Consider the following 21,477-nt stretch of genomic DNA (forward strand, 5'->3'; position numbering starts at 1 on the left):
AGGCACCTCCCGGTGGTCTGGAAGGCCAGGAAGCACCTGAAGAGTGCCCGGGGAGCCATGGACGGGATGTGCAAGCTCTCTTGACACTCCCCGGGTGCCCACAGCCCACCCCTTTCCCCGAGCGCTATCCGGAAGCTACAGGGCGCTCTATTTCCGGCCGGCTTTATTTGGGGCAGCTTGAAGCCGTCCCAAACAAGCTATCTGATATCACCCCCCCCCCAAAGACCATTTTTGCCTTTGCATCACATTGATAGCTTATATTTACCTTACAGTCCACCCATAGCCTAATATCTTATTCACACACACTGCTACCCAGAAGTATATCCCCTATCTGGTATGTGTGCTTCTCATTTTTGTTACCCATCCCAGGGCTTCTTGGCTTCCATTAATGAAATCTCCAAACCTTCTCTTCTAAAAACCCTGTCAGCTTACACTTTTGACAAGTGAAGTCCATCTTGTCCTAATGTTAGGGAAACTGCTCTCAAAATGAGATTGGGGAATTAGATTGAGAGACAGCTGGCCCTAAAAAGGAATCTTTGTTATCAATTGTATACCAGGCTCAACCGTTCAGAGAGTCAATGCTCAATAAAGGACTCTAATTTAGTAAAAATCAATTGTAATTTATTTAGAATAATATTTCTTTCATACAAGGTAAAAATACAAAACACTCACACATTCACACAGGTCTAGGAAATATAGATAGATCAATAGGGGAACATATATGGATAAACAGACAGGGTAATATTTACCATCGTAGTCTTCCAGGAAGGTTTCCAATGGCGACTTAAGAGGACAGGGGAAATGGACCCAACACTGTGGCCAGAATTGGGGATGGATCTAGACAGCGGGTAATAGGGGTTGCTGAATAGAAAGCACACACGAGTGGAGTTGGGTCAGAGGTTAAATAGACTCTCTTAGACCCCTCAGGTGCTGGGAGGTCCAAGGGAGGAGAGATGGGAGGTTCAAGAAGGCTGGACATTCCTTACTGACACCTAATTGGATGCCTGCTTTGGCCAATGAACTTCACCTTAGTCCAGTGAACCTGGAAATTTCCAAGCTGCAATGTTGCCTGGGTTGGCCCCAGGGTACTTAGACTGGAGTAAGAATGGGAATGGCTGGATACTTAAGTTTAAATGGGATTAACTAGGAGGGTGACAATAGGTAATCAAATGCTGGCCTAGGTACCACCCGGGTTAGACAAAAGGCTTGATGAAGACAGGAGATGTCCTTCCTCTTTCTCATCTTCTGCTGGGCAAGGTTTATTGTTCTGGTGTTGCTGAGCAATTAGGATCAACAGTGGAGCTATTAATCCATTCTTAAAACAGATGGGTTGCTTGCAGGCTCAGGGTGTGTACGTGTGACTTTCCCACTAAGAAGGAATGAGTTCAGCCTGGCAGGGTAAGCTTGGGTCAGGAAAGCAAGCTGGATTCTGCTGTTGTTAGCTCTAGGTCCATGGAGCCAGGTTGGAAACATGGTGGCTTCTTCCACTGCAGTGGCCAAGACTGGGCACACAAGGAGCAGCTGGAGCATGTCTGTATTTCTGGCTCCCACTCTTCAGAGATGTAGAATGCAAAGCTGCCATATAAGCCTTAGAAACTAAGCAAAGTACACTTCTTAGAGCAGATGTGTGAGAGTTAATTCTCCAGGCACCCTGGCAACCACACTGGCGATCACGATGTCCACATGCATGAAAAGTAGGGGGCTTTTCCTCACAGTTCCCCCCCTCAAGACCTATGTCACCATCTGGTGGCGAGGTCTTGCAATAACACAATGTCCATATCTGTAGTTGACAGGCGGCGAGTCCACGTAGCTTCAGGTGTCTATCGGGGTGTACCGTCTATCTAAAAGGGTTGGAGCCACTATTTAAACTACTCAAAAATCAATTTGGAAAAATATTCCAATAGGCCAAAGGTTCCTTCCTTTGAATACTACGATGCAGGGGTAACAGGCATTGGCAACATTGTAGGGCATACAGTATTAAAACACAGGGTTACAATCATTGAAATAAAAGTTGAGTTCATAAAATCATTACTGCCATTTAAACCAGATAAATAACAAGAATTGATCTATAAATCACACACAATCATGACAATAATTGATTAGAAAAACACACAGGTACATTAGAATTCATGGTTACAAGTGAATCCATATCTTAATCTTGAGTCTTCTTTTCTTCTTCTCCCCCCCTTGATAAGCTCTTATACTGGGGTTTGAAGAGGATCTTCTTCCATGTACCTATTGGGTATGTGAAAGTCCTAGTGGAGGGTGAACTAAAGAGTCTTCCCACCCCCCCTAGCACCCAGCGAAATCTGTCTTTATTGTTGCTAAAAGGGAATTCTTCCTGTAACCCAGCATGGACTTGGCAATGGTGCTTTTCTGCCTGTATCACTGATGGTCCATAGAGCAACAGTGGGCTTTGAGGAAAGAACCAAAAAGGAACCAACAACATTCACACATGACAACATGGAGATGATTCTGTACCATTGTAGGGAGCAGTGAAAGCAGATCAAAAACGCATACATTCAACCATGAAGAAAGGAGTCTTAAAAAGCTATTAGTGAAGTGTCCTCCTGTCCAGAGTATGGTGACCAGTGAGCTTTTACGTCACAAGCTTACATATGTCATGTTAGGGGCCTGCATTGGGCAGGTTTGCCTATTACACTAATCATTCAGGACTTTAGGAGGCTTTTTCCTTGTCAAGGAAGGGAAGTAACATACACAATTCAGAAAACACAACCCAAAATATTCTTTGTTGCAACATAAAACTTAAAATAAAACATTGTGCACAATCCAGGAAAATGACCATAGTTTGGGGCGTCCCCCATATGATGAAAATAGTTCCATAAAGAAGAGACAAAAGAAAACCTTTGCTATAGCTTTGGAATATAATAAATTGTCAAAACAATATAAAAACTTCAAAAACAAAAACTGAGGCCTCAATAGAACAATGCTAGCTAGCTTTATATGAGAGGGATCATACCCAAATGGCAGGTGAGCTAGAGCAGAGAAATTAAAACCTGGACATAAGTGAGGTGATCAAGTCCCACTAAATCCAGTTTTTCTCTAGGCTAGTTCAGCCAAACTTCTTGGCAAGGGGGTCTCACATGTGAGTATAGATTTCAACAAAACTTAACAAAACAAGAATTCTGAAAAGCAACATAATGGTTACACATACATAAAACAATTCTTAAAACTATTGAGCATGCATTAGATTTGATTTGCAGGTCCAGATTCCCTGCACATCTATATTGAAAGAAAAGATGAGCAAACTTAACAAAATAGTTACAACATCCTAGAAATCAAATTATGGTTAATCCACCGTGACAAACACATTAAACAATTCATAAAAAGAGAAAAGATGGGCAAGGCATCTGTAGTACCGCGAGAAAAATGCTTAGTTGTTGCAAGGACAAGTCAAAAGAAAGACTTGAAGCATGAAAGCATATCCCTTGAAGAAGAAACCTTTTATGGAGTAAAAGGCAAAACTAAGATGATGGCACAATGCTCCAGGTTTAAGGCTTGTGCCAGAAAACGATTTTCCTCTGTGCATACACAGAGTGCAAAGAATGTGTTGCTGGAAGGCAACATGCTGTCAGAAATACCATGTAGACCAAAATTTGAGCATAATACAACAAGACTTAATTTGGAGAGCCTTGATAGGCTCAGCCACCTGGTTATAGATGTAAAAATAACACAAAAGAACATTTAGTAGCAAGAAGAAAATCATGATCAGAAATGGACCCTGAGGAATCTACATTAAGAATCTAACAGGTTATTGCTCATTTCCTTGAGAACATGGACAATAGAAAAAGGGTTTTACTATAGGTGGAGGCAGAACCCTTCAGTGGTCATTATATTGCTTAAGACCAAACAAAGATACTGAGCCCACAAAGTGGGGCTTTTTAAGAACACGTGGGTACTTCTTTCCACAGGCAGACTGGATTAAACTAAAATTAAAACTCAAGATTCACCAAATAACTAAAAGGGAAGATTGGTCATAGATGGAACATAGCTATAAATGACATTCAGAGAGCAAATGAAGATATCAATAGTTGAAGCACATTTGAGGAATCCAAATTTCTAATGGAGACCAAGAACTTTCAGGAATTCTGCCAAAACAAGAGTGTTAGTTCTTGAGGCTTGAGAGAGAAAAAGCACAGGGAGAGGGTAATTTTACCCCAAGGAAGTGTACAGATGTCCTACACTTCTTGTAGGAACCAAAATTTGTGAGATAAAGTTTTCTTAGCTCTAATGTTTAGCAAAGGGCCTATAGATTGCAAAGCATTTTCCTTGTACTACAAAGCACTGGGAATGCCCAATAGACTTTGAGGAGCAATTTCCTAAAAGTGTTTCCCTTAAAATTAAAGCTATGAAATCTAAGTATAGGAGAGATTGGTACCAGTCACTAGAAGAAGGAAAAAAAAAATATTTTAAGACTTAAAAGGTACAGCAAAAATAACAGAAAGAAAGCTTCTAATCTAGGAGAACTCTTAGTATTAGGGCAGTTTACAGGCAGGGGATTTTCTCTAGCAGAGAACGATTGGCTGTAAGCAGAGCTTTGGGATGCCAGCTCCAGGCTGGAGATTTCTAGAAATTTGGGTCAAATTTGGAGATCACAAGGCATGCAGTCCATGTCCTTGGACACTCATTTCCTCCAGAGGCTTAGCCTCAATGTACTGGGGGAAAGGCTATGATTTTGGGAGAGACCTCCAGGTCCCACCTGGAGACTGGTGACCTTACAAAAACACAGTAGTATGCACATCTTCCATCCAGGTATTTCTCTGGCTGGGAAGAGGCTGTCTCTGTGAGAGACTGCAATATAAAAAAAGTTTGGTTTTGTAATGAAAAACTTTTGAAATTATATCTTTTTAGACCCAAAATCAGGAGATGAGAATTCAAAACAGCACAAAATATTTCCACATATTTCCACCCTCCCCCCCTAGATGAAGAAGGTGGGGAAGGTTTTAACAGACCAAAATTCCTTCCCTCTTGGATTAACCTTAACAAAAGGCTAAAACAGACACAATGGATTTGGCCAGTACTCTCTTATCTGACCCTGATAAGTTTTTACAAAGAAAGGTGGAGGAGGAGAATGATGAGCTTTCTGTCTGGGTGGGGCTCAAAATTGTAACTCTTTCCAGTTTCTTTAACTCAAGCTGAATTTGGCTGATTTTATTTTCAAGAGGGTCTGCAGGAGATTTGCCAATCAGTACTACATTAGTTGTTGCTGCTCTTGCAGCTGGAGGTTCTCCTTTCTGTACTTTCAAATTTAAATGACAGACTTGCCCATTTGAGGTTAGCTGTCTTGTGTTGCTGTGACCTTTGAGAAGGAGAGGCAACACCTCTTATAAGACAATGAGGCTCTCTCTCTCAAAGACACTGAGTTGCTTGTACCTTAAGGAGACCTGAGATAAACAAAAATTTAATTTCTCAGGGCAATGCATTTAAAACTCCATTCCTTTGCCTTAGTTACTTATCAAATCTTTACTGCTACAGATTTCCATTGAGCAAGAGGGAGAACAATTAGCATTTCTTCCTGATGGCAGGAGTGCTGAGCATTTGCAATACTTTAGCCAGCTCTATTTGGACTAATCTGCAGGCACTCTGTACAAGCTCAGAGGCTATACCATTTAACATTCATAGAACTGAGGAAATAAATATTTTTTTTTTACTTTATAAGCAAGAGAGAGAAAGATGAACTTGGGAGTTTCACAGATTTTCATTCAGCCAATTTGAAAGTTAAAACAGTTTCTTACATCTTGCTCTGAAAGCTTTGAATTAACAAAAACTAGTTCAGTCTCTCTTTCTCAGGTACTTGATGCTGGCATCTTTAAAGGGTTAAACTGAAGATATATTACATCAAGCTCCCATTACCCTGCAGAGAAAAACTAACTCTGCAGGCTGGAATCCTTGCTGGGATTCCAGGAGATCTCCAGGCCTTACCTGGAGAAATGGCCTGGTCTAATTGTAGTCCAAGTCATTGCTTGTATGTTTTCTTATTTAGTCAAGGGAAAAGGCGCCCTTGTTACCTTTAAACCTACTAAAGCCAGATCTCTCTGTTTTAAGGGACATTCAAGTCTAGATGTTAGATTTTCCTTTGGGTGGGGGGAGGTTCAGAGACAAAGGAACCTTGCCTGCCCATGTGGGATTACCATTATCTGAAGTTCCACAGAATTCTGGCTTTCAAATTCCCCAAATGGGATGAGATAAAGACAGTAAATTTCTAGCCAGAAGGGCTGAGACTTGCTCATGTAGGAGTGTCTGGAGCAAGTCCTTGCAAAAAGGAATACCTGGTGCCATGATTGTGGAACTCTGCATAGGCTCAGAGACCACATTTCCTTCATGATTCTGGGGTAGGAGAACTGAAATAGGGACTGTTCTCTCATTTTCATGGGGGAAAGAAGTCTGGGGCTGCACAGCTGGGTTTGCCCCGCCATATTTCCTTTTATCCTGCACTTCCAGAATTTCCAATCTCCTCTCTGTGGCCCTGCAAGACTCCAGGACATGTTGCAGGAGACTGGCAGTTTCCTTTTCTTTCCTACTAGCTTCTAACTTTTGCTGAAGTTCCTGGTTTTTCTCAGCAAGCTTTTGGATTTCTAAATCTTTTTCCTGAGTAGGATTTGTAAGTTTCCCTACCCTTTCCTTATTAGGGAAATCTTCCACAGCAGTAGCTTTGGGGAGGCTATCTCCATTTTCTGCAAACCCTGGGGCTTTGGGAACCGTGTGCCCTGGTGGCTTCATGGCATCTGAAAGGGCAGCAAGTAGCACATGTGTGGGCTGCTTATCAAACTGCCTCATGTCTGCTCCAGTGGCTCTAAGCTGGGACCAAGCTGCCATTCTGACTTTGTCTCGAGGAGTCCGCTGAGGCCAGGGTTGCCCAGAGGCTGACTGCGTCTGCCTAGGAGCATAAGCCTGCTTGTGAAGGGGAACCTTTGGGGCAAGCTGGGGATGGCAAGAAGAGCTGGAACCAAGGCCATTGTTTTGGAACTTCCAGTTCTGGCTCTCTTTTCCATGCCCACCCTGCTCTTGATTATATTGTGCCTGAGTGAGCTGTGTTTCTAAAACAGCAACTCTTTGTTCAGAGACTTGGGCATGCTTTAAAGCATTCTCCAGTCTCCATTTGACCTCATGGAGAGAGTGGGTTAAATTTGCTATCTCCTTCTCATGCGCACTTAATCTAGCTGTGTAGTCTTCATGAACTATTTCCCTTTTTGCATAGTCAGCTTTCATTCTACTCTCTCTTTCCATAAAATTGCCAACTCTGTCAAGATTAGCCTCTAGATCTTTCCAGGTGGTGTTTACCAGGGCTGTTATGCCATAGCACCTCAAGGTGGGTATATTGAGACCTCTGATCACATCGGATATGAAATTTTGATTCTCATAATCTGGTTCCCCATTGTCTTTGGGTGATACTACCTTAGCTGCTTCTGCTAGGAATTTCTTCCTTATTAGATAGCTCACTGGACGCTCATCATGACCTTGTAAGGTCTGATGGTAGAGATCTTTTATATCCTCTCCATCCCAGGTGGCAAATAGTACCTCAGCCATCCATTCTAAGATGGTGGCATTAGACAGGTTCAGGCGATACATTACATTTCTTACTTTGTCTAGTTCAGGGCCTGAGGCGCATAATCTCAGCACATGGTTTAATTCAGTTAAGGAGGCTTCTTTGTAGTGAATTCTAGCGCTGGCCATCCACAACACTGAGGTGTCTATGTTATAGGGGCCAAGGAAGCTGGCAGCCATTTTAATGTCCTCTGCTCCCCAAGATCTGGTTTCCTTCACTACTTTTACAGATTCAGCTCCATTCTGTTTTCTGGCTGTGGTCTTTTTAGTGACCACAGGACGGACTGGGGCTGAGCTGTTTTTATTTCCTTCTACCACCTGTACTGTCTCCTTGCCGTTCCCATGTCTGGTGGTGGTCTGTCGAGTGATTACCGGACACACCAGGGCGGGGGCAGTTCCACTAACTTTGGTTACCTCCTCATCCTCGCTTTCCTCGTCTGATGTGAAATCATAGAGGTCAGGGGCCGAAACAGTGGCTATGAAAGTTTTCTTAAGGTCTAATTTCTTTCGTAGGGCCGCTATCTCCCTTTTACATGCCTCATGGCTGGCTGCGTCTCTCGCCCTTCGGCTCTTTTCTGAGGCATATTCTATGGCATGTTGCAGTTTTTCATTTCGGGCTTTTGTTTGTTCCAGCTCTTTGTCCAATGCTTTTAACTGCACTTGGGCCTTTTTCAGAGCGGACATGGTGTCTTGATGCACTAAGTTTAAGGTGTGTTTCTCTGCCTTAATCTCCTCTATGGTTCGACTTGCATGTTGCCAGTCGAGGTCCAAGCAATTGTTTTCCGCCGCCAGTCTATTTACCTCTGCGGCATGTTTTCTATGCAATTCTGCTTTCTCTGCCTCATGGTTTTGCCAAATTGTATCTATCTCTGCTGCATGGGACTGGAGTAAGAGTTCCTTTTCCGCTATCTGCTGATCTTTCTGGGTTAGCTGTTCCCTGAATTGTTTATTCAAGGCCGAGCTATCCCGTAGGGCTTCAAACAAACCCCATGTCGCAAAAAGGTCTCTTTTGCCCGAACTTATTGTTTTGTTGCTACAGTTCTCCTCAAATATATCTCTAAAGGACTGAAGGGGATCAGAGCCTTGGTTAAAGATTCCCTTGTTCCAGGGGTTGTCCCCTTTCTTTATTAACCATTTTTCCAACTTGGGGACTTCTTCCTTTTTGGCAAAGATTTCCATAGCTTACAATTTAGTTCCTTTCAAAGTTCTAACTTTACTTGCAGGGCTGGTTTTCCTGCACTGTTAGGTGCCTAACCACAGGCCACCAAAATTAACTGATGCAGGAGCCTTCCCTGGCACTTTTCCTGCTTATTGGGGAGCAAAGAACTTGCAGGACACCTCTGTGTGTCTCACAAGTAAAGGAGAGAGTTGCAGGACCTTCCTTAGTTCTCTGCAACACTAACAAATGTTTGTGGCATGGGCTTATGGCCTTGCACACATTGTTGAGCTCCTCAGGAGGGGCTTTTCTCTAGCCTCTGCCTCCAAACCATCAAAAGTCTGAGTTCACCAAAAGGTTTTAAAAGTCTCAGAGCCTGAACTTTTCCTCCGTTGGCTCTAAGTAAAAGGGAAATTTTTCAGCTGGGAAGAGTTCCTATCTCCTCACGCCCGGGACAAATTTTTAACCCTAATGGAGAGCTTCTTGCTCCTTCCCCTAAATTCTCTTAAAGGCACAGTCAAGTGTAAGAACTAGCAACATATTTCCAGATGCTTTCTGGCTCCTATGTGCTATTTTAACACTTGGGTTGGTTTCTTAAGTTCCCTTTTTGTTTTGCCTACTGCCAATCTCCGATTGCGCTTCGGCTAGGGGGTTTTAACTTGTTGAGCCAGCCGCCGGCTGCGCATCAACCAAAGTAAAAGTGTGGTGAGCCAGCCGCCAGCTGCGCGTCAACCAAAGGAAAAGTGTGGTGAGCCAGCCGCCGGCTGCGCGTCAACCACAGTTAGGGCAACGAGCCAGCCGCCGGCTGCGCTCGGCCAAAGAAATGCCTTAGACTAGCCTTGGCCCAGGTTTGTGTAAGGACTTAGCGTGTGTGTGTCAGTGTATGTGTATGTAGTGTGTGTGCGTGTGTGCACTAAGCTCTAAAGAAAAGGGAGAAGGGAAGGGTGCTCTATCCAGATCTTAACAGCTCTGACCTATCCTGACATTCCCTCCCACGATAGACGCGTTTAGAAAGGCCTCGGGACGGCGGCCAGGCTTCACGGGACTTCCCCCTTGCGTTCTATCGGGCTCAGTCCTCTTTCGAGGGGTCTGGCCTCCTAGGGGCGGCTGAGAAGTCCAACGCTGAATGATAGAAATGGGAGTAGCCCAACCCACAATTATATAGAGATGCTCGCTAGAGCCGTTCACACAGAACTCATTCACTCAATCACTCACACAATAGCCTCCCTAGCAAGACTGTTTGAACGGTGCAACCCTACGTCTGTCTGTATGAAGACACGCGTGTCGACTCGCGTGTGTTCCTACAAACAGGATAATGCCCGCATTCTCCACCAATTTCTGTTAGGGAAACTGCTCTCAAAATGAGATTGGGGAATTAGATTGAGAGACAGCTGGCCCTAAAAAGGAATCTTTGTTATCAATTGTATACCAGGCTCAACCGTTCAGAGAGTCAATGCTCAATAAAGGACTCTAATTTAGTAAAAATCAATTGTAATTTATTTAGAATAATATTTCTTTCATACAAGGTAAAAATACAAAACACTCACACATTCACACAGGTCTAGGAAATATAGATAGATCAATAGGGGAACATATATGGATAAACAGACAGGGTAATATTTACCATCGTAGTCTTCCAGGAAGGTTTCCAATGGCGACTTAAGAGGACAGGGGAAATGGACCCAACACTGTGGCCAGAATTGGGGATGGATCTAGACAGCGGGTAATAGGGGTTGCTGAATAGAAAGCACACACGAGTGGAGTTGGGTCAGAGGTTAAATAGACTCTCTTAGACCCCTCAGGTGCTGGGAGGTCCAAGGGAGGAGAGATGGGAGGTTCAAGAAGGCTGGACATTCCTTACTGACACCTAATTGGATGCCTGCTTTGGCCAATGAACTTCACCTTAGTCCAGTGAACCTGGAAATTTCCAAGCTGCAATGTTGCCTGGGTTGGCCCCAGGGTACTTAGACTGGAGTAAGAATGGGAATGGCTGGATACTTAAGTTTAAATGGGATTAACTAGGAGGGTGACAATAGGTAATCAAATGCTGGCCTAGGTACCACCCGGGTTAGACAAAAGGCTTGATGAAGACAGGAGATGTCCTTCCTCTTTCTCATCTTCTGCTGGGCAAGGTTTATTGTTCTGGTGTTGCTGAGCAATTAGGATCAACAGTGGAGCTATTAATCCATTCTTAAAACAGATGGGTTGCTTGCAGGCTCAGGGTGTGTACGTGTGACTTTCCCACTAAGAAGGAATGAGTTCAGCCTGGCAGGGTAAGCTTGGGTCAGGAAAGCAAGCTGGATTCTGCTGTTGTTAGCTCTAGGTCCATGGAGCCAGGTTGGAAACATGGTGGCTTCTTCCACTGCAGTGGCCAAGACTGGGCACACAAGGAGCAGCTGGAGCATGTCTGTATTTCTGGCTCCCACTCTTCAGAGATGTAGAATGCAAAGCTGCCATATAAGCCTTAGAAACTAAGCAAAGTACACTTCTTAGAGCAGATGTGTGAGAGTTAATTCTCCAGGCACCCTGGCAACCACACTGGCGATCACGATGTCCACATGCATGAAAAGTAGGGGGCTTTTCCTCACACTAAGGGAGGAAAGCAAACATGGTGAATCCCGTACAGGTGACTAAAAATGTCTCTTCAGCATTCATCACCTTCCAAATGGAGTCATTCACCCTAGAATTTCTTTTGTGAGTTAATGTAACCTGGAACTTACAGGGCTGACATAGTATCTACTGAAGCCAAAAGCAATAACATGTACAAGAATGTTTTTTTTTAAAGAAAAAAGTCAACTTCTTTCAGGGTCCCCAGGCCTGATCCCCAGGCTAAGATTCACAGGCCAAGAGCCCTTTGGCTTGCACTTCTGATGAGGAGGAGCCTTAAAGTTCAAAGGCTTTGAGCCCCTACTTCTCAACAGTAACAGCAGAGAGCAGGGCCAGCAATCAACCCCAGGCAAACAGACCTTCCTCAGCCAGTAACAATCAGCAACAAACCAAACAAAAGAAAAGAACCAAACAGAGATCACTATTCTCCAGCAGGCTACATGCATCCACTCACCTTCAAACACTGTCCTCTCACACAGCAACCTCAGTTAATGCTCCCCAGTGACTTAGGAAAGCAAAAAACACTCATGCCACCAGCAGCTCACTCTCAAGCTCCTTTCCCCAGACCAGCTGACTAAAATTCTGGAATCAATCCCAAAAGCAATTTTTCTGACCTTTTTTTTGTTTTGGGGATTTTCAGATGCACACCTCTAGTAGATAATTGATCTTTGCAAGGCTAGCTGGGACTAGGATTGCCAAGTCCAATTTAAGAAATATCTGGGGACTTTGGGGGTGGAGCCAGGAGACTTTGGGGTTGGAGCCAGGAGACATTAGGGGTGGAGCCAAGATCAAGGCTGTGACAAACATAATTGAACTCCAAAGGGAGTTTTGGCCCTCGCATTTAAAGGTATGGCACACTTTTTCAATTCCTCCCTTCCATAGGAAATAATGAAGGATAGGGGCACCTTCTTTTGGGGCTCATAGAATTGGACCCCCTGGTCCAATCTTTTTGAAACTTGGGGGTTATTTTGGGGAGAGGCACTAGATGCTATACTGAAAATTTGGTGCCTCTACCTCAAAAAGCAGCCCCCCCCCCTGAGCCCCAGATACCCGTGGATCAATTCTCTATGATTTGCCTTGTAGTTAGCAACATTTTGCTCACTTCCCTTCCCCCCCTTTCCATATTCATCACCTTACATTTTAAATATGGTTTTTCTTTTTATGAATTTGGTGTTATCATGGTAACTTTGCACCCACGGACAAAACCTTCTTTTGGACTCCCCAAGGAAGGTCACTAAGAAAATCCAGGCGTTCTTAATATGTAGAAGAATCTTTCAAGAGGCAGAAAAGATTGTTTAGTTTTCAGGGGAGGGAGGGAAGGGAAGGGAGTGGGCGAAGGGCAGCGGGGCCAATCACCTGCCTGGCTGGGCTTGGCAACATTCAAGGGTGGGCCGTCGGAGACCTTCGGGGTGGAGTCTTGGGGAGGGGGCGTCAGGATCCAGCCAGCCAGCCGTGCTGCCTGCAAGGAAGAGGCTCTGCCTGGCGGTAGGGTCTCCTCAGGAGGAGAGAGGGGGGGCTGCCCAGGGAAGGGGTTGGGAGCGCGCTAGGACAGGGACTGCTGCGCTTCTCCCGAGCTCTGGCGCCTTCGCCTTCCCCCCACCCCCGACAGCTCCCTCCCTCCCGTCCCCTGCCCTCTTTGCCATTTGGGTTCGCCCTCCAGAGCGCCCCCCTCCGGCTGGTCTTGAGGAGAAGCGGGAGTCGCCCTCTCCCGTGGCTGGCTGTGCTCCACTCCGAAGAGTCTCAAAGCAGCTCACAATCGCCTTTCCCTTCCTCCCCCACAACAGAGATCCTTACACTTAAGAGATCCGCACACTTAACCACTACACCAAACTGGCAGGGACTCCTCGGGAGGAGAGAGAGGGACTGCCTCTTTGGCGGCGCGCTGGGCAGGGGCGCTCCTGCTGGGCCGTGTGTGTTTGTGTGCTGCCCTTCTCCGGTCCGGAGCTCCTGCACGTTGGCCTCCCCCGCCCCCACCGCGAAGGCTCCCTCCCTCCCATCCCCTTCCCTCCTTGCCTTTTGGGGCCTTCTTGATCGAGAGGCCAGCGGGCTCCTGAGCGCCCCTCCGGCTGGCCTGGGGGGAAGGAAAGGGGGGGTTGCCCTTTGTGGCCGGCGGGGCCTTGGAGCGCAGCAGGGCGCGGAGGGGGGAGGAGCCAGCCAGCAGGTGCCCAGGCCGTGCTGCGCTCGAGGCACAGCCTGTGCCTAGCAGTAGGGTCTCCTCGGAAGGAGCGAGAGGGGCTCCCTCCCGCACCGTTTCCTGAGGAATGGCTTGGGGTAGGGTTGCCGTTTCCCCCTTCTCCCCCCGCTTCCATTTTTGGGGGGAGCGGGAGAAGAGGGTGGAAATCCTGGGGTCCCCCTCCAGGGCGGGAGGGTTGGGACCCCTAGCTGGGACAGACAAAGAGTATGATCTAGATAAAAGACACACAAACATAAACACAATTTCAGCGGGAAGGAAGAGAGTTTAAAAATGAATAGGGCATGGTTTCCAGTCCTAAAAAAACACAAAATGCTCTACAGCTAACAACAGCACTACAGATAAGGATTAGAGTTCCAACAGCCATTCCATAATCAAAGAACCTCATCTGGAAAGCTCCTCCATTAACATGTCACAGCCTGGGAAATTCCTCAGCCCTACCCCACTTTCCTGAGAAGATATAAATTCTTACAATTTCTTTCTTTCCTCTCACATTGACACAGAGAAAACGCTATGTTTCCGTGTTATACCTCTGAGGATGCCAATCACAGCTGCTGGCAAAACATCAGGTACTACTATAGCAAGACCATGGCCATACAGTCCGGAAGATCTACAACAACTAATGAACTCTGGCCACGAAAGCCTTTGACAACATATAGACACAGATATAGATAAAACATCCTATTACTACACTTGATCTTAGCCAAAAGGCCAAGAATTCTATTAATTGTTTGCTTATTTAAACATTTGTATTTGGCTTTTCTTCTTAGTGGTGTCCCAAATCAGTTTACATTAGTTTCCTCTCCTCCATTTTATACTCACAACAACCCTGTAAGGTAGGTTAGGCTGAGAGTGATGGGCCCAAGGTCAATAACAGTACAATCCTAAAGGCAGTTAGTCCAGTCTAAACCCATTCATTTCAGTGGGCCTAGACTAGGATAACTCTGCATAGGATTTCATTGTTAGTTTCCATGGCAGTTTCCATGGCAGAGTGAGGATCTGTTAGGTAAACGTAAATGTAGCAGAGATAAAAACACAGCAAAGCAAATGTATTAGCTTTATAACAGAAACTTTCCTTTCTCATATGAACGTATGATGCTGCCTTATACTGAACCAGACCCTTGGTCCATCAAAGTCAGTATTGTCTTCTCAGACTGGCAGCGGCTCTCCAGAGTCTCAAGCTGAGGTTTTTCACACCTATTTCTGGACCCTTTTTTGGAGATGCCGGGGATTGAACCTGGGACCTTCTGCTTCCCAAGCAGATGCTCTACCACTGAGCCACTGTCCCTCCCATAAAGGGAGGGTTACTGGGAGTTGAAAAATAACAAACAACTATACAGGAAAACATCCTGTCTAGCTACTATCTGACCTACATGTTCACTCAGAGACTTATAAAACTTGTGTGAGGAAGGACTAGAGATTCTAGGACAAAGGGCCATCAACTGAAATGCAATCCTTAATCTCCATTCCAACCCCAATGTATTGATTACCCAATAGAAGCATCCCAATACAAACTAATTATACATATTCTCACGTAGCTCTGGCAGTAAATATGTGCAGGCTATTCTATTGGAGAGATTTCTTACTAGCGTTGCTCCGCCCCCAGGCTTCTGTTTTCCTCTGGTGCAAGTGATCAATTTCCCACCAGTTGCTCTGTGGGCACATTTGGACACGCAGCTCCCTCCATTTCCCCTCACGTTAAAAGACAGCATCACAAAGCTGCGATGGAACAGGAAGGAGCCACACGTGAAAGTGTGCCTGCATAGCAACTGGTGGGAAAACAGAAGCCTGGGGGGGGGGGGGGGCGGAGCAACGCTAGTGAGAAATCGTCTTGGTCTGTAAGCTTAAGCTAGCTAAAACATCAGCATGCATAAACAAACAGTTAATTATCTCATGACTTCAGGGAGGGAACCTGCAAAAAACCCAACAGGATTCAAATGTGAGTTTCTGATGTTCCAACCACTCTAACACCGCACTAACTTTCTACACCATGCCAACATTTCTGGAAGCTGTGGAAGTTTATATTCTACGGTACATCACCTTTTCACAGGATGTCTGTCTAACTTCTACCACAAGGGAGATAGTTTTATCAGGTTTTTAGAGAAAAGAATAGATGGTGGTTTTGGGATTAGAAGGGTATAGTTTGATAAAAGGCTGGAGCCCTGGGCTTTTGTGATGCAAGGCTGTTGCAGCCCAGTTTAGAGCACAGAATTTTATAAACATTACAATGAAATCTATTTAAAATGTACTTTTACACTTTGCATTGTCTAGTGAAGATCTTAAACCCTCTCAGTAGTATGTGGATAAAAGCTGTAGCAAGCTGTGCTACCCACTGGTATGGTTCATAAGTCATTTCCATGGTGATTGTGAAGGAGAAGTTGGAAGCACACACCCCCTCCCATATTTAGGCTGAAGTCTGAACAATGCTATAAATAGTTATCTGCTGCAAAAGGAGAAACATGCTTTTTCAGTTGGTGGGTTTTCCAGTTATAATGTTAATCTAGAGTACTACAGGACTATAAAAGTAGAATAACTAATTGTTCAGACCTTACCTTCATTCTGGGTTTATTTTACTAATTTTAAAATTTTGTGCCTTTGGAAGTGTTGGAGCAGAACAGCACATATATCATTTTTTCCCCATGAAAGGTGTTTCTTCCATGTTCATAGCAATCATTGCTGACTTGAAGAGTGTGTGTATTAGAACTGAGCACTGTTCTACACAAGCATCCCATCTTTTTACCAACTATTTTGCATGAGCTGATACTGTTCTTAGAAAGAACAGGCAAAGAGGAGAAGGAACCACAACTATCTCTGAAGCCTGACATGAAATCTGTCTTGGTCTGAATCACTGGCAGGGTCCAACATTTCTGGGTTGCAGGACAACTGCTGCGTTCACTAGGCAGCCACCTGGTATCTTAAGAAAAAAAAGAGATATTTACTGTCCTAACCCACTCACATGCCTGAGATTGTCTGAGCTAAAAGAGCAATAATAGGAAGGAGTAAGAAGTTGCTAGAGCAGAGTGCTACATTTCACCTGGCCTGCCCCCTGTGCTATACTTAGACATTAAAATAACTTTAATATTTATTTATTTATTTAGAATTTATATCCCGCCCTTCCCACGGGTGGCTCAGGGTGGCTTCCAACAATAGATCCAGCATAAAATTAAGCAATATTTAAACATATAAGGGAATAAACATTTAAAACAGATAAAACAGATAAAACCATAAATATTAATAAATATTCGAAATATATATAAAAGAAATCTGGCAAGTTGCATTAAGTTCTCAAGCTAGGTATAGGCTAGCCGGAAGAGGGTCGTCTTACAGGCCCTGCGGAACTGAACAAGGTCCCGCAGGGCCCTCACCTCTTCCGGCAACTGATTCCACCATGTAGGGGCCATAACAGAGAAAGCCCTTTCTCTGGTGGATTTCAAGCGGGCTTCTTTCGGCCCAGGGACAGTAAGGAGATTTTGTGTTCCCGACCTCAGTACTCTCTGGGGAACATGCGGGGAAAGACGGTCCTTCAGGTAGACAGGTCCCAAGCCATATAGGGCTTTAAAGGTGATAACCAGCACCTTGTACCGGACTCGGTATATCACTGGAAGCCAGTGCAGGGTCCGAAGACCCGGCTGAATGTGTCCCCACTTTGGGAGACCCAGTAACAGCCGGGCCGCGGCATTCTGCACCAGCTGCAATTTCCGAGTTCGTGACAGGGGCAGCCCCATGTAGAGGGCATTACAGTAGTCCAACCTCGAGGTGACCGTAGCATGGATCACTGTTGCTAGGTCGTCGCGCTCCAGGAAGGGGGCCAACTGCCTTGCCCGCCTAAGGTGAAAAAACGCGGACTTGGCAGCGGCTGCTATCTGAGCCTCCATCTTTAAGGATGGCTCCAATAGCACCCCCAAGCTCCTGACCCTGTCCGCCGCTACCAGCGGCGCACCGTCAAAGGTTGGTAGGGGGATTCCCCTTCCCGGGCCGCGGCGGCCCAAGCAAAGGACCTCTGTCTTCGCAGGATTAAGCTTCAGCTTAAATGTTGTTGAAGTGTACTTTTTCCCCTCCTACTTTTGGAGGCAGAGGATGAGGGGGCATGCACAACTGTAAAAGAAGGCTGGAGGGGGGTAGGGTCAATTAGAGGATCCCAGAGTGAAAAGAAGAACCAGCATGGAGGAAGAACCCCTCCCCTCCCCCGAGTGTAGGGTTGCCAGGTTGCCACCGGTGAGGGATGAGGGGGTTGGGTTGCCAGATCCAGGTTGGGCAATTCCTGGAGATTTGGGGATGGAGCCTAAGGACAGAGACACTTCCTTGTATATTACTCACTTATTCTTGGCTATATAAGGTTTCTTATTTTATTTTAAAAATGTTTTTGGTATAGAACCATGGTTTTGTTCTATTCCGGCATACTATGTTCTATTATTCTCGTTTTTTCCTGTGGTTAGCACAAATAAAGCAATTTGATCATTTACGTAATCTGCTATATAATATTTCTTTTATGTTATGCTATCTCTCATCTTGACAATGGTAATTCCAGTGTATTTCAATCAACAGCAGTCACAAATATTAACAATTATTTGTTTTTCCTAATAGCTGGTGGGAAGGGAAGATCTGGGAGATGGTTTATTGGATTGTACACCAGAGGATCTTCTCCAGTTTGATGATTACAACAATGATGGTTTCCTAACTCTTCAAGAACTTTACACTGCATTCCGTAAGTGATTATCACTGTATATTTTTTCTAAAATGGCTTATCTTTGGGATGTCAAAATGGAAGCTTTATGAAAGTATACCAGCATGTACAAGTCAGTTTGTCAGTAAGTAGAGGAGAAAATAGTTATTTTAATTTTCTCTCTGCTTTGGCATTGTCATTAATTTTTATGGGGGGCAATCGATTCTCAAATCACACCTGCACTAAAGATGTAGGAAAGAAATGGATGTCAGTGGTGAAAGACTATAGGGATTTCCCCCTGATTTCGTGAGACTGTGTCAGGAATGTTTGTAGCAGATGGCAGTGGAAGTTTGCTTTAGTGGTGACTTTGATTGTTGGATTATTGTGGTGTGTTATTCTTAATGACAGTTTTTTGTAGATCTCTGGATGTAATTCTTTGCTACCCACAAGAAACATTTATGGTGTTTAATTCCTTCCCTCTGCCTGCAAAGATTTTATTGAAGTAGCCTTGACAGTTCTTGCCTTATTTTAGCATTGAACATGAAACTCTGCCATTGTGGTTTTAGTGTTTTGCTTTTCATCTGTGCTAAAGAATGGCCATGTGAACCTGGAACTCTTTCACTGTAAATTTGCATCGGTGCTTCAGCTGTGTGCAGCAATAGTATTTTTAACAACAACCTTTGTTTAATAATAAGAGCCCTGTGGCTCAGAGTGGTAAAGCTGCAGTACTGCATTCGGAACTCTCTGCTCATGACCTGAGTTGGATCCCAGTGGAAGCTGGTTCAGGTAGCCAGCTCCAGGTTGATTCAGCCTTCCATCCTTCTGAGGTCGGTAAAATGAGTACCCAGCTTGCTGGGGGGAAAGTGTAGATGACTGGGGAAGGCAATGGCAAAACACCCCATAAAAGTCTGCCGTGAAAACATTGTGAAAGCAACGTCACTCCAGAGTCAAAAACGACTGATGCTTGCACAGGGGACTACCTTTACCTTTTTTGTTTAATAAAAGTTGTAGAGTCAAACTCTTGTTATCTAAACCCTTCTCTTGCTGTTGCCAGAGCAGACAAAACCCATTAAGAACTATTAGAATAAAACAGACAAATAATGGATTGTAGCTTAATGTTTTATGCTCCAACCATGATGATGTGTTATCACAATGAATGATATTGCTGGTCTGCTCATTCCAAGGCCATTATGATTCAGGCTCAGATATCCTCTGAGGTTCAGAGGTGTTGAATAATGGGTTCATCATGCCATGACCCCTCCCTACTGGAATCATTACTGCATAGTTTCCATCATTCTTTGCAGCACCAGGTGACCTGGTGGAGAGCCCTTTCCATTGCTAAGAAGGGCCTAATGGAGAAAGTTGGAAAGCCTCTAAGTCTTATTGTACTCCTTGGCTAAGAATGGGTCAAGCTGAGCATGTGTGCCTGTAAACCCATCCACATCTGGACAGTCCATGTGCTTTAGGCATTAAAGAACACTGACTCAAGCAGCCATAACAGACACAGAAAGGCCTCATATCTTTGTGTGCAAAAACAAATTAAAATTAAGAAAGCAATTGAAGTATACATGTGCAATTGCCTTTGATGGCATTCTAACAAGTTCAAATTGTCGAGATTCCTGGGAACAATTTGTTGAATGTTTGTGCTGAATGCAGCTGTTGAGTTGATTGTGAGGTGAGCAAGCATCCCTACTCTAATGCTGCTTCTCAAAAGCATAGTGTAGATTCTCAATAACTATTTCTTAAATATTAGTAAACTGAGCTATTATACCTGGCAGGGAAGTCTCATTTGGTATAAGTCATTCCCCTCTCCTTCCATGTTTTCCCTTTCTGGTGCTTGAATGCAGCAACAAGAGTGTTTCAGGGAGTTTGGAAAATAAATTTCTCTGAGATTTTTCATTCCATACTATGAACTTCCACTGCACAGAGGCAAAACTGATGCCTGGATGTAAAAGTTGCAAGCAAATCTATGGGGTGATGAAAGAGAGTCTGGACAATAACAAATGGGTACTTTGAACAAAGTTAATCACAATATTGTTAAGTTCTCCAGATCCATGGAGCCTTAAACAAAAACTATCCATTGCAGTTAGACTTGCAGTTAGACTTAACAAGTTGTCTACCTTCTGCCCCTGGTGCTCTGCCCCCAACCATAGATAGTGGAGTGGCAGGGGCAAAACAGAGGGGGGAAACGGTATGCTGTGACATTCTTCCCAGTGACTAGTGTCTTACAGTGCTCTAGAACTCACCTAATGCCTTTAGTAAAATGCTATAACATCTGCCTTTTAACTCCTGTTTTTAACCAGAAGTGATGTAAGTGTACTGGCATGCCCCTGAAATATCAGCTCTTCCTGCAGTTTCATCCTGGGGATGGCCAGCTGCAGACAACTTGCAGAAGGTGCTCTAAAGGCTAGAAAGCCACTTCTGTCATCACTAGCCTGTTCTCCCAGCAGGGCAAACATAAGTGAACAGGGCTTACATGAGCAATAACATTGTCTGTTATTCCACTTGGACACGGAGGACATTAATTGCTTGCTGTGCCACATGGGCATGAAGGACATGTTCTGCTGCATCATTTGGCCTCCCTCCCCCCCACAGATAACTCTTTGCCCTTCTCAAATGCAAACAAAAATAAGGACATAAGCTTCTGTTTTTTTGTTGCTATTTGAGATTTGGCAGGGGCGGGAGAATACTGAGCTCAGTTTTTGCGCTATCTGTTCTCACTGCAAGTGCATTTAATTCATTGTATCCTTTCTGATGTAATAGATATGTAATAAAACATAAAGCCTCATGCATTAAGAAAGCTATAAAGTGAATTAACCTCGCCCATAAAAAACTTGACATGCAGTTACTGAGGAGCATATTTGGATCAACGGGTTTTCAAAGTCACTGGGAATATAAGTTAAATTGCAACAGCTCTTTAAAAGTATTTGTGGTCCAGTGGCTTTTTAAATAAGCAATGAATGTGAGATAGGTGCACAAAATTACATATAGATCAAAATTAGTAAGAAGTGTTCGAAATTATTGAACAGTTAGCACGTACTAAACTATAGTCCATTGCTGAATTAATATGGACTACATTGTAGAATGTCCACCGGAGATATATTTCTGGATATCTTTTTCACTGTGCAAAAGCCATTTCCTTAAAAGTAGGCATCTGAATAGAATCTTTTCTATTTCAGTTGAAGTACAATACAGGCATATAAGCTACCATTCTGGACACATAACATGAAATTGTCTGCATTCCTCTCTGTTCCTGCAGCGCCTTCTGACCCTTTGTGTTAATTTGCATTCTAC

The 21,477-nt window shown here is 44.4% G+C and overlaps 1 protein-coding gene across 2 annotated transcripts in view; it reads left to right on the forward strand.

Moving 5' to 3' along the window:
• FSTL4 (follistatin like 4) overlaps positions 1–21,477 on the forward strand; it is a 944,621-nt gene that overhangs the window by 556,693 nt on the left and 366,451 nt on the right. For both annotated transcript variants that reach the window (XM_060240476.1, XM_060240477.1), the window contains exon 5: positions 18,105–18,225. In XM_060240476.1, coding sequence (XP_060096459.1) covers positions 18,105–18,225 — 121 coding nt within the window. The remainder of the gene's footprint in view (positions 1–18,104; positions 18,226–21,477) is intronic.

This window comes from Heteronotia binoei, chromosome 5, assembly GCF_032191835.1.
Source record: "Heteronotia binoei isolate CCM8104 ecotype False Entrance Well chromosome 5, APGP_CSIRO_Hbin_v1, whole genome shotgun sequence".
Taxonomy (NCBI): Eukaryota; Metazoa; Chordata; class Lepidosauria; order Squamata; family Gekkonidae; genus Heteronotia; species Heteronotia binoei.